This window comes from Parathielavia appendiculata (genome assembly GCF_033297405.1).
Source record: "Parathielavia appendiculata strain CBS 731.68 unplaced genomic scaffold N657scaffold_16, whole genome shotgun sequence".
In the NCBI taxonomy this organism is placed as follows: Eukaryota; Fungi; Ascomycota; class Sordariomycetes; order Sordariales; family Chaetomiaceae; genus Parathielavia; species Parathielavia appendiculata.
This window is the reverse complement of record NW_026944235.1, coordinates 94,305-108,883: the sequence shown is the minus strand read 5'-3', so window position 1 is coordinate 108,883 and position 14,579 is coordinate 94,305. Positions and strand designations below refer to the sequence as shown.

Below are 14,579 nucleotides of genomic sequence, written 5' to 3'. Positions count from 1 at the left end.
GTGAGCCATCTCAAGATATGTTGCGCAGTAAGCAGTGAGTTCAACCGGTCACGTATTGTTCACCACTAACTAATACGGTACTTGCACCATACCTTAAGTGGTTTCGCGGTCTACCCCGCAATCACCATCTTGCAGGGAATACCGTGACGATCCAAGAGGCAGATCCGAGTCTTGGATCGAAGGAATTGCTGTCGTTCTTATCCGTACCAATGGAAAACACCCGACGAGGAGGAAACCTCCATAGAAGAACGGGGATTGCCAGCGGCCGAGACCAAGGCGAAAGAAGCAAAACCAACATTCCCGCGAATCCTTCTAGAAGAGCTACCCGAGACGTTAGCACGTAGTACCCTGACACGTACAGTACTGTAGGGCTGAAATTCTTGCGCCCTGTCCGAACATTTTGCGGATGTGTACATCTTTGACCGTGCTGAACCAGGCCCGAGACTGTCTTGCGGGTTGGCAATGTCGGCATGGTGTTGTCTAGGAGACAGGAACCGTGTGCAGCATTTAGTATTTCCAAAGCACGCTGGGTCGATAGTTATGTCGATCTGACAAAAAAATGCTCCTTGCAGTGTCGTCCATTGCCTGTTTTTGGCAACTCCGACTCGATCGCGGCGAACTCCGCACCGAGCTTGCCCATGGTGAGGTGAGCCCCTACCGCTGGTCTCGCGGTGGATTTTAAACCCCATTCTGGGTGAAACGAAGGGTCAACGGATTAGGCAAAGCTGTCCATAGAAGGCCCGTTCCTCTCTCTGGAGGTGTCACTCGCAGTTCAATATTGGCTGGTTGTCTGTCAAACTCGGCTGATCGCTCCACCTAGCTACTGTAGTTCCAAGTTTTGCTGGGCCCGGGTGTGCTTATAGTGCCGTCGGTCGGGTGAGGGAAAAGTCCCACCTGCTGATGGGAATTTGACACCCTCGTCCCACTCGCCCGCCTGGGCTACCTTGGACAAGTACGGATGTACTGCGTGCTTACGGCCGCTACCAGCCGAAGCCGAGAAGCGGAGCTTGAAGTCAGCTTCCTGCATCATTTGGTTCATTTGGTTCGTCCGGAAGCGGTTGACGCTATAACCTTCAGGACGGGAATGTCGTGGTTAGTTCCTTCAATGTCATTATGAATGGTTGCAAAGGCAAGGCACGCGAGGCACAGAGCAAGAGCCGGCGCAAAACGGCATCGTTGAGCTTAGATGATTTGACATGGTCATGGTCATGGTGGGTTATGAAGCTTGGCGGGAAATTACCCCACCTGCCGTAACCCCTTTTCGCCCAGCAGGGCGAAACCCCACCCAGCCTTGGGCGCTCCATGTCACACGAAAAGCCAGGGTGCAGACCGAGCTGGTCGGTCAAATGACGGCGACATTGACACTGCAAGTTCACAAGTAAAATTAGGAACCGTGAATGAGGGTCTAGGTGATCAAGATGTAAACTCACATTTTAAGTAAAATAGACAAGACCTCACATGACTTTCGTCCTCTCCTTGGGTGGTGGCGGAGAAAGTGGGTAGGTGCCGAAGTCAGATTTCTGGCGGAAGTGCATATGAACCCTGCAATTCCTGGAGGCCACCCACATGTCTGCCGGTCTCTGGGAGGCTGAGACAGCGGAATTGAACCGTTCTGGATGACGCGACAACCCCGAGTGCGATGCCATGCGTTTGCAGTAAGCCAATGGCGCCGAACAGAAAGACTGGGAGAGAAGGGATGGAGGTTGATTATGCATGTTCATTCCTTCCATGGCGATCAAGTGGGAACCTGGAAGATTCCGTTGCGTCTTGGGAAAACGGGTCCTCGCCTTCGCGCCAACTCCAATCCCGGAAATTGCGAACTTCCCCAGCAGCCCTCGCAAAGCATCATGATCCGCGTGTTCCGTTTTGCTCCCTCTGTCATGGTGCGTGCCGTCCCCGCTGCCGCCACATCCCGTGCCCGGACAGCCCTACGATCGTGTCGGACCAGAAATAGGACACACAAAAATTTTGTGTCGCATTCGTGGATGACTTTCAGTACTCGTTTTTCAGGTACTCAGGGACACACGCCCCGAATTGAGTCCATCTATGGGTTAATACTAACACAATGAACTGACTCCCGTATCAGGTTCCACGCCGACTACCCAGGTTATCATTCTCGCAGATTATCACACAGCTGACCGCGGGGACCAGACAATTCCCCATTGCCGGCGGCCCCACATGATGCTGGGCTGAAGCGCGGCGACTTGGCCACCATTGCTGACTGGCTCTCATTTGCTGCCACAATCCCAGCATACATTTTCTTCTCCACACGCTAGGGCTGGCTTGTCCCAATGGCCTGGGGCTGTTGAAGTGAGCGTTGCCGCCGTCCGCCGTTTTATTTTATTTCTCGGGGAGTCCCGTTTACGGATCGTCGACACACGCTAACATCTTTATTCGTTATTCACTGTGTAGCTCCGTACACCGCCATCGTTTGCGCGCTCCTTTCCTCCTTTCGTACCGGCTTGGCTCGGTTCAGATGCGCGCGGGGTGCATTGCTTCATGTTGCTCGGATTGAGCTGATCGCAACCAATCCCAAATCGAGAGGACTGTCAACATCAGCTACTGCGACGCCTGAGCAGCTGAAGCTTCCAAGTTCTTTTCTTTCTTTTTTTTTTTTTTTCAACCTCGCCGGCTGTCAGGGACTGGAACTGCTGGGCTTCGCTTTCTGACTGGTTCTCGGTTCAGCTCAGGACTCGTAAGCAGCCGTGGTGGCGAGGCGGCCATCGCCTTGCACCTCAGCTCTCATCGCTTGTCAGCGCCTCTGGCCTCGCCATCCTCAGGTCGCTCGTCCTCAATCCACCTACCCGGCCTTGTGCGAGCACGCCAGTGAATCTTGACGCCATGGCCGCAATCCCTATCCAGGCGTCGTCTCGCGGCTACGGGGGAAGAGACACAACCACCAGCCCTCTTCCCCCCATATCAATAGGCCGCGGCGAAGAAATATCTAGAGGCTTTGGGCCGTCAAGCCGTGCCATCCCCTTCCCCGACAACCTCTCACCCTCGGCCGCCTCGAATCCCATGGCGATACGTGGCATGAATTATAACGACGTGCCTCCGCCGTTGCCTCCACCTCGGCTGGTACCCATTAACGGCCCTGTCGATCCGAATCTGCAGTTCAAGGAGAGCATGCGCCGGGACGATTATGGGAGCCCAGACACCGACTCGTTTGGCCATAGCTTCAAGCAACGCGACCTACCTTTCAGGGGTGACTTTTCCGATGACGGGTACCACAGCCTTGAGAGCTTGAGGTTCGTCAATTCTCTGTCTTTGTGTGCAATGGGAACCTGCCTAGGCTGACGCGCCGGCCTTCCAGGTCTTCGGGCTTCCCTTCGCCCTTTGGCAAACGCACAATGAATAACTACCGCCCCAATGGCGACTCGATCGACCACTCGATGCTCGACAGGCTGAACCGGCCCGCGCGACGCTCAGGCCTCAGCGCCTCGGTCAACGACGTCCCCGGCCCCCGTCCCCATCACTCGCACCTGACGACGCTCTCTCTCCCGCACCGAACCCGCCAGCCATTCCTCGGCTCGGACGTCACCAGGTCACCGGGTACCATGTCGGCTAAGCCCCCGATCCCCGCGCCTTTGGGCCGACATGGGCGGGGCTCGTTCGATCGCCGTTCGCCCTTGGAGACCGACGTTAGTGACTATGATTGCTCCCCGCTTGCACGCGCTCACCACAGGATCTTGGGGGCGCCGCTGCCGGAAGACGGCGTACCGTCGGGATATGGCGGTTTTGAGGCCCGCGAAGACGACACGGATTTTCCGATGGAGGAGACCTCGCGCATGCGCAGCCTGGCCATTGAAGATCAGTGGAGGGATAGGGACTGGGACAGGGAGCGGGAGCGGGACCGGGACAGAGACAGAGAGAGGGAGCGAGATTGCTACCAGCCCGGGCAGAAACGCCGGGCCTCGTCACCGCCAAGTGATGACGCTGCTCTCGCGAATGACTTGTTGCGGAGGAGGGATGGTGGCTTGATGTCAAGGGGCTCGCCAACGCCCAGACTTCTTGTGATTCCCCAGAACTCGGTGTCGAGCATATCGTCGGTGAGCCGAAGCGGGAGCTTTGCAAGCAACCTCACGGCGAGTAGTATCACGAGCTTGGGCTCGTTTGGGCGCCGCTCGCCGAATGGTCTCTCCCCGGGCGGTCTTTCACCGACGGATCCCATGAGCTGCAGCAGCCCCTACCCGCCGCCCAGTCTATCCGCCTCTCCGCGGCCCTCGAATGGCCGGTCCGCGGGCGCACCGTTACCACACAACCGGACACCCAGCGAGCAGCAGTCGATGCCGGCGCAGGTTACGCGCACGATGGCGTCGCCGCGCAAGCTAGCCGAGATTCCCAAGAGCCACAGCAGCCTGGCCACCAAGCTCAAGGGGCCTTACATGTGCGAGTGTTGTCCGAAGAAGCCCAAGAAGTTCGAGACGGAGGAAGAACTGAGGTACGCTGCTTTGATCATACTGCTGCTGTTTTGTTCATTTGTTCTTTGTGTGCAGTTTACCTGACGGTCTTCTATCAGAGCCCACGAGGCCGAGAAGCAGTACGAGTGCTCGTTCTGCGGCAACCGCTTCAAGAACAAGAACGAGGCCGAGAGACACCAGAACTCGCTCCACGTCCGGCGGCACAGCTGGTCATGTTCGGCCTTGACGGGCTATGAGCGGGCCTTCCACGACAGCTCCGCGAGGCCCGGCGAGGCTGACGTCTGCGGATACTGCGGCGAAGAGTACCCAAGGACCGGGCCAAGCCAGGGCGGGACGGCAGCCACCGTGAGCGACCAGGATTTGGAGGACCGCATCCGGCATCTCCAGGACGTGCACAAGTTCCGCGAGTGCAACTCGAGCAAGAAGTTCTACCGCGCCGACCACTTCCGTCAGCATCTCAAGCACAGTCACGCCGGAACCAGCGGCAAATGGACCAATATGCTCGAGAACGCCTGCATGTTGGAGGAGGACCCCCCCATCCCGACGCGATGATCAAGCTCTATCCTTGCAAAACAGATGAAATACGGTTCCGCGCCGTTTGGATCTGACCGCCATCGTGCGTACACACGGACCTCTGGGAATCTTGTCCTGCCTCTCTTCGTCTTGCAACCGGCCGTTGAGTTCAGACGCCGAGCACCGGTTCTGCCAGGAATGATGGAGTTGTGGCAGGCAGCCAGCGCCGAGCTTTTGGCCGCCTCGACACGGCTTGGCGTTTTTCCTTGATCCGGCCGACTCCATTGGCCGGAAACCGAGGGGATATGGATGGGATCCCTCATGCTGCGTGGGGTGGGAGGATCGAGGCCCTGGTCTGCCGTTGCAGAAGGAACAGCTGCCCCTGGCCAAGCCATGCAATGGCGCATCGGCCCTTCTGTTCTTCCCCTCTGGAACGACGGATTTTGTTTATGGGCATTGCCTGCCGGCGGATAAGGATCTTCGATGCGGGTGGAAAGCCATCGAAGTTCCGGCTGGTGCAGCAAGCCCCCCGGACTTCGCGACCCTCCTCTTTCCGGCCGGTGGCACACCCGTCGCAGGCGTATCAAACTAAGTGGAAACATGAAGTGCAGGGCAGCAGGGCCATGGCAGCGCATCGGGCGGGATTGCCTGATGATTGGTAATTATCAACCTAGCGAGCTTCATTCGCCTTGAAACGAAGGTATGACCCAGGCGTTTTCTCAAGCATGCAGGTTGGGTGGCCGGGTTACGGGCTTCACGAGGCGTCAAAAGGATCTGGGTATTTAGGTGCCTTAGGAAGTACGTGGACTCGGACGGTACCAGCTTGTTGTACTGATGAGCGACGATTCCCATGAACAATACGAAAGTGCTTTGTACTTTTCTTTCCTCAGTCTCTCTCCCGGCTTGACATCTATTCTCTATACACTGTCCGGGCAGTCTTGCTTCGCCTTGCATCACGATCCACTTGTGTGGTTCCCTTCTTGCCCAATGTCATTTGTCCGAGCCGAGGTTGCAACCTGGACCCTGAACAGGGGTGCCATGACAGCCCCGCATCTCCAAAAATGGCGGGGCAGAAGTCGACAGTTCTGCCGAAAGGAAACAATCACACGCCATCCAGTCAACCAAGTCGTTGCATCGCCATGGCTCTCAACCGCATTAACGGAGCCGACGAGCTCTATGTCGGAGGGTAAATGCCCATACCTTGACGGACAGTACTGGACATAACCCAACTGATGCATGCTGCAGGGTCTTCGGCGTCAACCGCGGGCGACTCGTGCAGGAACACGGCATAACCCACATCCTTTCCGTCATCAAGTACTCGCTCAACCGAGGCGACGCCGCGTTCCGCGATGTCGAGCACCTTAGCATCGACATTGACGACATGGAGGACCAGGATATCCTCGTGCACCTGCCCAGAATGGTGCGCTTCATCGACCGGGGACTGAACGGAGTTGCTGCTGTTGTCGACAAGCCAACCACCGACGACCCCCCAACACCGTCCCGAGAAACAATAACCACTTCAACCCCTCGTCGCTTCTCTCCCGGTGCCGTCCTCGTCCACTGCGCAATGGGCAAATCCCGCTCCGTCACGGCCGTTCTTGCATACCTCCTCTGGAAACACCCCCACCGCTTCGGCAAGGCGGACCCGACAGCAACAACAGCGCAGGCTGCAGTAGCGAAGGCGCTGGAATGGGTCCGCCAGACTCGCCCAATAGCCGAGCCGAACGACGGCTTCGTGCGCCAGCTCGAGATGTGGTGGGACATGGGCTGCCCCGCTGACAGTGACGACGCCGTCGAGAGGGCGCCCGCCTACCAGCGCTGGTTGTACAAGCGGGAGGTAGAGGATGCTGCACGAATTGGGAGGGCGCCGGACTGGATCCTATTTGAGGATGAGGAGGAGACGAGGCAGGGGGGAGGTGGTGCTGTTGTTGGTGGTGGTGCCAAGTTAGGGGGGACAATACCAGACCACGACGGCGGCGGTGACGGCACGGAGCTGAGGTGTAAGAAGTGCCGCCGCGTGCTGGCGACGGCGCCATTTATCGTCCCGCACCAGGCTTGGGGCAGGGACAGTAGCAGCAGCACGGAGCGGGGGCCCGAGTGCCCGCACTTTTTTATCGAGGCGCTGTCGTGGATGCGCCCTATCCTGGAAGAGGGCACTCTGGATGGCCGCCTCATCTGCCCCAACGCCAAGTGCGCCGCGTCCATCGGCCGGTATGCTTGGCAGGGGTTTAAGTGCAGTTGCGGCGAGTGGGTTGCCCCAGCGTTCTCGCTTCAAACCAGTAAAGTCGACAAGGTCGCGACCGGCGGCAGGTACAACAAGAGGGGCGGCGCTGGTGCGCTCGGTGACCGCATGGCTGCTTTGGGTATCCGCATGCCGCCCGGGACTGGCGCTAGGCTGCCCGTCGCGGCTACCGCTGCGAGTAATATCGAGAGGCCCAAAGAGAATCTCTGATGATGGAGAGCGAGGGAACTCGAAGGATCTGGCCGGACGCCCGCCATGCTTCTCCCGCAAGTACGGGACGGTTATCTGGTACATCGCCTACAAGAACATCGTAACAGGGAACCGCGCCGGTATCTCACTTGCTTCACCATCAGGTAGGATCAAGCTCCCGGCAATGAACGATTACCTGATATCCAAAGGGGAGCCCTGGAATCACATCCTTCTCTTGCCAAAGCAGAAAAGGAGCCAAGCTCAGAAGGCCAGAGTCTGAGCCACCAGGCAAACCCCCGCTTTTACCCCAGGAATATATCTGCCCCAGCTTCATGAGCTGAGTGTTGAGGGAGTCCCTCAGATGTTTGTTTACATCTGGGCAGCTTGCTTGTGACACGCAATTTGGTCCTCTCGGGCATTGCAAGGAAGGTCAAACTTCACCAAGCTATGTATGGGTTGCTGTCTGGTGTTTCACACAACCTCACACCAAACGATCTGACAAATGCTCAAAGCTGGCCTCGGTTTACAGCCAGCCGACAGAGATAGTCGACGAAGAGAGGAAACGAGAAATTAGAGGCATATGAAGGCATTCCATATCAGATCTACCCTCATCCCGGACCCGAACTACTTTTGTATAGCTGGACGGCCAAGTCAGCAGCGCTCCCTTAGGCTACTGCTCTCCTCTTATGCGCACTTAGCCGTTGTGGATATTTGCCTCCAGAATCAATAGTCAAGGTTCCCTCTCTGCCGGAACATAAGGCTTTCTCTAGTATTAACCATTACCGTCTCACCCTCCAAATTCGCGCAGACACTCCGCATGCTCTATTTCTTTCGTCCCTTGGCCACTGTCATACGAGCCCTCCTTTTCATGCTTGGTATATTGCAGAACCGGCTGACTGTGCGGCTGCATCTACCCCAGTTCGTGTGTGTGTGTGCGCGAGAGCTGGATGACGTGCAGAGGTGACAGCTCAGACCATGTACATGTACACAGTAAGCACTAGGTCCTTATGAGGCGGGCGGAACGTGACGTTTCCGACTGCAAACCCGCCTGACGCGCCCATGAAGGAGAGGGGTGTGGATAGGTGGGTACTGCCCGACCGACCGATGCATTCGTTTCCAGCTTTCCTCAGGTTCTGCCTCGAGCATAGTATTGTCAAGTTCAAGTGTTGTGAGGTGGGGAGAAGTGTTGAGTGGTGTGTTGGGCGTTTGTCATATGCTTCTCATGCTCTGGGCCAACATTTCGAGACCATTGCTGCGGCTCTTGGACAGGAGGCGGCTGCACTCCTTCCGCTCACTGAAGAGCCATCTCTGCAACGAGAAAAGACAGCTAACGGAGGTCTCGGAACTTTTCCGCAAAGGAGCGGATGGCGTACCCCCACGAGCACCGTTAAAGAAGCCGCCATCTTGTCGCAGCCGCTTGTCAGATGGGGCAACAATTCACCGAACTCATCTGCTGAAGCGGGCTTGGCAGGCCGTTTCCAATCTGATGTCATCATCAACGAAGGCATGGCGGGGTGACTGACGCTTCGGATTATCCGTATGCGATGCTTCATTTCACACCGCGCATGGCGGCGAGTCCGAATCTGCCAACACTGAGCGTAGAAACTAATGTGAATGCATTGAAGCAGTGACGTGGACATCTCCCCTGGCTGTCCTACGTGCGGGCGCGCCTCAGTCCATTCCGTCGGATCACTGCGGCATGCCGTGTTTGCTGTGGTCTTGTTGGGCCTCTCGCATCCATGGCTCACCGGGGGGGCAGGCGCAGGACATGCTGTCGTGGCGCACCCTTGGAGCTGGGAAAAGTTTCCCACCTCTCGTCCTTTTGTCTTCGAGCCAGGTTTGTCGTCTCATTGTTGGCGTCACTTGCAACACCGGACGCCGGATGAGGACACGAGGAATTCGCGAGAGGTTCCGAGTTGTACAACATCCCGGTCCCCTTGATGTGTTGGAATCCAGAGAGCTCAAAGCCGGTGTGATTGCTGTCAATGGACCCACGCGCTCAAACCTTGGGTTCTTTTGGGATGGTCGGGCTGCTTGTTATGGGAGGGTCTTGGGCACCGACGGAAAGTAGGTGGGATCCCGGAGGCGCTCGCGGTTGCGCCGGGCTATCTCAGCTTGCCTCTTTTTGTTCAGCCGCTGCTGGTAGAAGGTGCTGGGAGCGTTGATGCGTCAGCACGACAAGCATGGGAGACGAACCCCCCTAGGTTACCGGAATGGGGTTACCACCCTACCTCTTGAGCTCAAACACGCGGGGTTCCTCCGCCTCCTCCTTCTCCTCTTCGGTGGGCGAGGCAGCTGGTTTGTCCCTGTTCTGTGACGAGAGGTATTATCAGTCTCCGGGGGCGGCAAGCAGCAAGCGCTTGGGAGTGCTCACGGGCTGTGCCTTGTCTGAAGGCTTTTTGGAGTCCTCTTCCGGCTTATCGTCCTTCTTGTCGGCCTTGGCGTCTGCATCGTCTTTCTTGTCGCCCTTGGCTTCCTTCTCCTTCTTCCGTTTCTGCTTCTCCTCGTACTCCTTTTTTACCCGCTCGATCTCCTCTTCGAGCTCACGCTTCTTGCGGGCCTCGATGGCGGCCTGGTCGATCTTTGGAGTACAAAAGGCGGTGTCCTTGACGTGGGCGGCGCAGACGTAAAACCAGTCCTGCCGGTTGACAAAACACGTCAGAGGAGCTGCTCATGCGACTAGCTAACCCCAATTACCGACCTTGTTGTCTGGGGTGATCAGCACACTGGAGCTGAGCTTGAAGCAGATGTCGCACGGCTTGGCCTTGGTCTCGGCCACCTTGCGGTGCGTGTAGTTATTGGGGAATGTCATTTCACCGTATGTGGGTTTGTGTGGTTCGAGTATGTCGTGACGAGTCCGCTGGATGAAAGCAAACGAAGCTTGCTCACAAGGAAGCAGGGCTGTCTGTTCAAGGGATTTGATGGTTGGGAAAGTGGGTCATGCCAGTGAGTTGAATACACAGTACTTTTAGCGTCCTTAGACCATCCGATCTATGTCTTGACCTCACATGGTCACAGGCGGGTTCGTCAGTTACTGTATGTTTTTGAATAAGTAGCAAACACTTCAATGAGAACTTGAAAGGACCGAAGTGGAGAAAGGTTCCATGTGAACAGCGGTTGGACAACTCCATCTGGTATGATATACTCCGCATTGAATTTGACAGAGAACTATGATCTGCGTGATTGTTCCCCTGAGAGACAATGGTTCGAAACTCCTGCTCGGCGCCAAGAGATGCCACGCGACGGGCGATTGCATTGACGTCACCCGCACGTTTCCAGGCCCTTTCCCGTACCTACAGTACACTGAGATTTAAAAGACACCTGTCCCATGGGCGCAGTTTCAGCCCAAGGACAACTCCTCACACCCACCGAGAGCTACAAAGCCGCCATGAGCTATGTAGTCGGTCGACTGCACCGCCAGCTGATACATGGCTCGTCGACCTGGAAGCTCGCAACGCGCTTCCAGGCCCAGAATCCCGTCTCGCACCGGCCGCTTCACCCTGTGATGCACGCATGGAGGGCCGCTTCGACTGCGGTGCCCGACGAGACCGAACCTGAGGCCAAGGCCAAGAAACTCGATCAAAAAGTGCTGGAGGAGCAGGAACAGGAAGTGAGGGCCAGACAGAGCCAGGTCGAGCGCCCATGGCATCGTCATGAAGCAGACAACCCACCGGTTGACAAAGAGGGAAAGCAAGTCGCGCCGGTAACGAAGGGTTGGTATACCGGTTCCCCATGAATATGAGCTTTCCAAGGCAACTCAAAATCCTAATGCATAAGTGCAGGCAAGCTCTTAACGACGCCGACACGCCTGCTGAAGCTGATAGTCCCTCTCCCCATCGTTCTCCATAAAGGCCCGGACCAGGACAGCAAGCACGACTCCGGCCGGTCTATTTCGCACAACGACACGATCCAGCCGCTGGCGCTGCTTGTGCACCCGCAGCAGCCACTGTCCTATGTAGAGCGCCTGATCCAAGCCGAGATTCCGCCAGTGGTCGAAAAGGGGAGAGATAAGACGCCCAGCGTGTATTTCCGCGCCGAGGATACCCAACACGGCGACAACAAGCCAACAACGAGGTCCGAGGCGAGGCACAAGGATGAGGAGAGGGGCTTACGGGGGACGCCGCATCATAATGTCGCATCATATTCCGGGCTCGGCCACGAGGGCCCCGAGCGGGAGGGGTCAGATAAGAGGTGGATTCGTTGGAGCAACAGCACCGAGGTGGGCGACTTCATCCGCGACGCCGCACGAGGCCGGGAGTTTGCCATCGACATCGAGGGGTACGACGTCGAAATGCGCGTCAGCGTGCCGTCCTTCAATGACCGGACCTACTACATGCGCGCCCAGCTCCGCAGGATGAGTCGGCAGATTGACGAGCTGTCGAGGCTGAAGCGCGAGTGCGACCTGCTCGCGCACAAGGGCGCCAACCTGCTGGCCAAGGGAGGGTTCGCGGTGCTCTCGTGCTGGTGGGGGGTCGTCTATTATGTCACCTTCCATACCGAGTTTGGCTGGTATGTGTCCGGAAACTGTCGTGGGAGCTGAATGGACTCAGCTGACAATGATTTCCAGGGACCTTGTCGAGCCAGTGACGTATCTCGCCGGGCTGACGACCATCATGGGTGGCTACCTGTGGTTCCTGTACATCAGCAAGGACCTGAGCTACAAGGCGGCCATGAATGTGACCGTGTCGCGCCGCCAAGACGCCCTCTACCAAGCCCGCGGCTTCGACCTACACAAATGGGAGCAGCTCGTCCAGGAAGCAAACGCGTTGCGGCACGAGATCAAGGTGGTGGCGGTCGAGTACGACGTTGATTGGGACGAAGCAAAGGAGGTCGGGGATGAGGTCAAGGAGGTTCTGACTGAGGAGCGAACCAAGACAGGGCACAACCCGCGGTCTTCCGAAAAGGAAAAGGACGAAGCGTACACTGAGCACGAGAGGAGAAAGAAGGAGGAACCGGGGTCGGCGAGTGATGGCGACGAAGGCGGGACCAGTCGAAGCGGGTAGTAGTAGCCTCTTCCTCGGCGAGTCTGAGATACTGTGCAGGTAGATAGATACCTGAACACGACGACAGATTTGATGACCGTCGCGGAAGCTCAAAACCACAGTCCTTTTGCCAAAAGTGGATTTGGTTTGGACCCCCGACACTCGGCGGTACGTGGGGAAGGTGGGGTCATCTGTTCCCTCACTGCCGACCGCTAACCGCTCTGCTACGGGCCCCATCGGAGCTATGACGGCATTCCCAAACTGTCGCGTGAACCCCTCCAAGCCCCGCGCGCAGTTATGGAGTGATTGTCGTCCTGTCCGCGACAAGCTAGGCTGCATCCAAAATCGTATAACCACAGTAGTCGCAGTCATATCTCAACAATTCAAGTCACCTTGAAACAATCAAGGTCAGTGTAGCAAGCATGGAATTCGCTGCTGCGTACGGCGATCTGATCCGATCTACAGCTCATCCCAGCGACAGCTACAGCTACCCCGCGCTTCATTTCGGGCCCCAGATTGCTCCGAGTGCAACTGGATTGGCGGCGTCAATGGGCCCTCAAGTCATCCACCTGCCAGACGGGCAGCGCTTCACTGTGACGCCCGTATTTGCCGGCCTCTTCTTCAAGTCGAACGAACTGAGTACGCACCACAATGCCTTTCCCATCGGCTGGACTATCGTTATCCACACCGAAGACGACGACAACGACGACGACGAGGAAGGGAAGACCAACTCGACCTCGGGCCCGTCCGAGAGGAAACCACATGTTCACTGCTTCAAGAAGCCGACGTTGCACAACGACAGCCTCTTCATCTCGTCCATCTCGAGCCCCTCCAGCTCCGACTTTAAGCCCGCGGCGAGCCCTACCCGTCAGATCGCCATGATGCTCTGGGTCACGCTCTACTGGTACTTTCACCAGCCGCCGCCGCCAACTACCCTGACGACCGAAGCTTCCAAGCTGACTCCCAAACCCGGCAAACCCAGGGGCGATTGGAGAGTGCGGGTGAAGCGGGACGGCGTGCTGCGTGGGCGAAACTTAATACCAAAGCTGGAGCGCATGGGGCTGATCGCGAGCTTCAACTCGGCTGTCGGCACAGCGTTGGAGGACAGCGACGACGTCTGGGCCAACATGTTCGTCTCGCAGCGAATGTTCTGGCAAATACCAGGCCGCCTGTTCCTCTTCACCCTCCAGCCCGCCGGGAACACAATGGCCCGCTCATACCCCGGTTCGCCGACGCCGAGCAGGCCAGGCTCGCCAGTCGCCGCCGCCGCCGCCGAGGCAGCCGACCTCCCCGGGGCGGCGCCGCCGGCCTCGCTCACCAGCGTGCCCTCGTTCCCCATCGGGCCCTTCTTCAGCGCCTCCCACCTCCCGACCTACTACCCGCCGCCGCCGCTGCAATACACTATCACCAACCACGTACGCCACCCGTTCCGCCCGAAACCGCCGCGCATGGGCGAGGTGTTCTACACGCGCTTCGTCCCATCGGTGGGGCAGTACCTCTCGTTCCGCGTCGCCTCGATCTCACCCAAGCCCGTGCCCTACATGGGGCCCGTGGCCTGGCCCAACAACAACAACAACAACAACAACAAGAAGAAGAAGCCGCCGTCCTCGTCCTCGTCGTCACAGCACCTTCTCTCCCTGCCCGACTCGGCGCTGCTCGAGACGTGGCACGCCAACCCGCGTGTGGCTCACTTCTGGGGCGAGTACGCGCCCGGCATGCTGGCCAACGCGCTGCAGAGCCGCCACAGTTTTCCGGCCATTGGGTTATGGGACGGCGTGCCGTTCGGCTACTTTGAGCTGTACTGGGTCAAGGAGGATGTGTTGGGGCGGTATGCCGGCGCGGGCATCGAGGACTGGGACCGCGGGTGCCATGTGCTGATTGGCGAGGAGTGGGCGCGCGGGAGGGTGCAGAGCTGGCTGAGCAGCTTGGTGCACTGGATGTTTTGTGCTGATAACAGGACTATGAGCATCTGTCTGGAGCCGAGGGTGGATAATGTCAGGTTAGTTGTTGCAACCATCATCCATTCCCAGTGCCGTCTTGGATATGTGGGGGTCGCAGGCTAATTCAGCTCGACACAGATTCATCCAGCATCTTGAGGAGGCCGGGTTCACGAAGGAAAAGGAGATTACGTTTCCCCATAAGCAGGCGTGGTTTGGGAGGCTGAGGAGAGAGACCTGGGAGGGGCCTGCCTTGTGAGAACTAACTGAGGTCCAACTTTAGAAGATTTGGAAT

At 57.7% G+C, this 14,579-nt stretch overlaps 6 protein-coding genes across 6 annotated transcripts; 5 read left to right on the top strand and 1 right to left on the bottom strand.

Moving 5' to 3' along the window:
- Positions 1-2,057: 2,057 nt before the first annotated feature.
- N657DRAFT_648965 (uncharacterized protein) lies at positions 2,058-2,507 on the bottom strand. Its single transcript, XM_062793629.1, has 2 exons — positions 2,413-2,507; positions 2,058-2,310 (listed from the first exon to the last, which is right to left on the bottom strand). Exons 1-2 carry the CDS (start codon positions 2,499-2,501, stop codon positions 2,229-2,231), a joined length of 171 nt encoding a protein of 56 aa, XP_062644243.1. The 5' UTR covers positions 2,502-2,507; the 3' UTR covers positions 2,058-2,228.
- Positions 2,508-2,841: 334 nt separating this feature from the next.
- Positions 2,842-4,973, top strand: N657DRAFT_636472 (uncharacterized protein; the record flags this gene model as incomplete). Its single annotated transcript, XM_062791427.1, has 3 exons — positions 2,842-3,248; positions 3,314-4,441; positions 4,520-4,973. 3 exons carry the CDS (start codon positions 2,842-2,844, stop codon positions 4,971-4,973), a joined length of 1,989 nt encoding a protein of 662 aa, XP_062644242.1.
- A 1,100-nt stretch (positions 4,974-6,073) lies between these two features.
- Positions 6,074-7,386, top strand: N657DRAFT_683577 (phosphatases II; the record flags this gene model as incomplete). The annotated part of the gene is made up of 2 exons (XM_062796585.1): positions 6,074-6,120; positions 6,180-7,386. 2 exons carry the CDS (start codon positions 6,074-6,076, stop codon positions 7,384-7,386), a joined length of 1,254 nt encoding a protein of 417 aa, XP_062644241.1.
- A 707-nt stretch (positions 7,387-8,093) lies between these two features.
- Positions 8,094-9,042, top strand: N657DRAFT_155078 (uncharacterized protein). Its single transcript, XM_062785985.1, has 2 exons — positions 8,094-8,902; positions 8,994-9,042. The coding sequence occupies exon 1, from the start codon at positions 8,425-8,427 to the stop codon at positions 8,881-8,883; it is 459 nt and encodes a 152-aa protein (XP_062644240.1). The 5' UTR covers positions 8,094-8,424; the 3' UTR covers positions 8,884-8,902; positions 8,994-9,042.
- Positions 9,043-9,929: 887 nt separating this feature from the next.
- N657DRAFT_666083 (uncharacterized protein) lies at positions 9,930-12,653 on the top strand (the record flags this gene model as incomplete). Its single annotated transcript, XM_062795321.1, has 5 exons — positions 9,930-9,953; positions 10,913-11,078; positions 11,148-11,874; positions 11,933-12,322; positions 12,590-12,653. The coding sequence occupies 5 exons, from the start codon at positions 9,930-9,932 to the stop codon at positions 12,651-12,653; spliced, it is 1,371 nt and encodes a 456-aa protein (XP_062644239.1).
- Positions 12,654-12,895: 242 nt separating this feature from the next.
- On the top strand, positions 12,896-14,543 carry N657DRAFT_658392 (uncharacterized protein; the record flags this gene model as incomplete). The annotated part of the gene is made up of 2 exons (XM_062794892.1): positions 12,896-14,346; positions 14,426-14,543. The coding sequence occupies 2 exons, from the start codon at positions 12,896-12,898 to the stop codon at positions 14,541-14,543; spliced, it is 1,569 nt and encodes a 522-aa protein (XP_062644238.1).
- Between the last annotated feature and the right edge of the window lie 36 nt (positions 14,544-14,579).

Excerpts from the sequence above, each read along its gene's own strand:
- N657DRAFT_648965 (XM_062793629.1), bottom strand. The coding sequence starts at position 2,501 with ATGAAGCAATGCACCCCGCGCGCATCTGAACCGAGCCAAGCCGGTACG. Across the intron at positions 2,311-2,412 it reads AACGATGGCGGTGTACGGAG|TTCAACAGCCCCAGGCCATT; the intron begins CTACACAGTGAA and ends GGCAACGCTCAC.
- N657DRAFT_155078 (XM_062785985.1), top strand. The coding sequence starts at position 8,425 with ATGAAGGAGAGGGGTGTGGATAGGTGGGTACTGCCCGACCGACCGATG.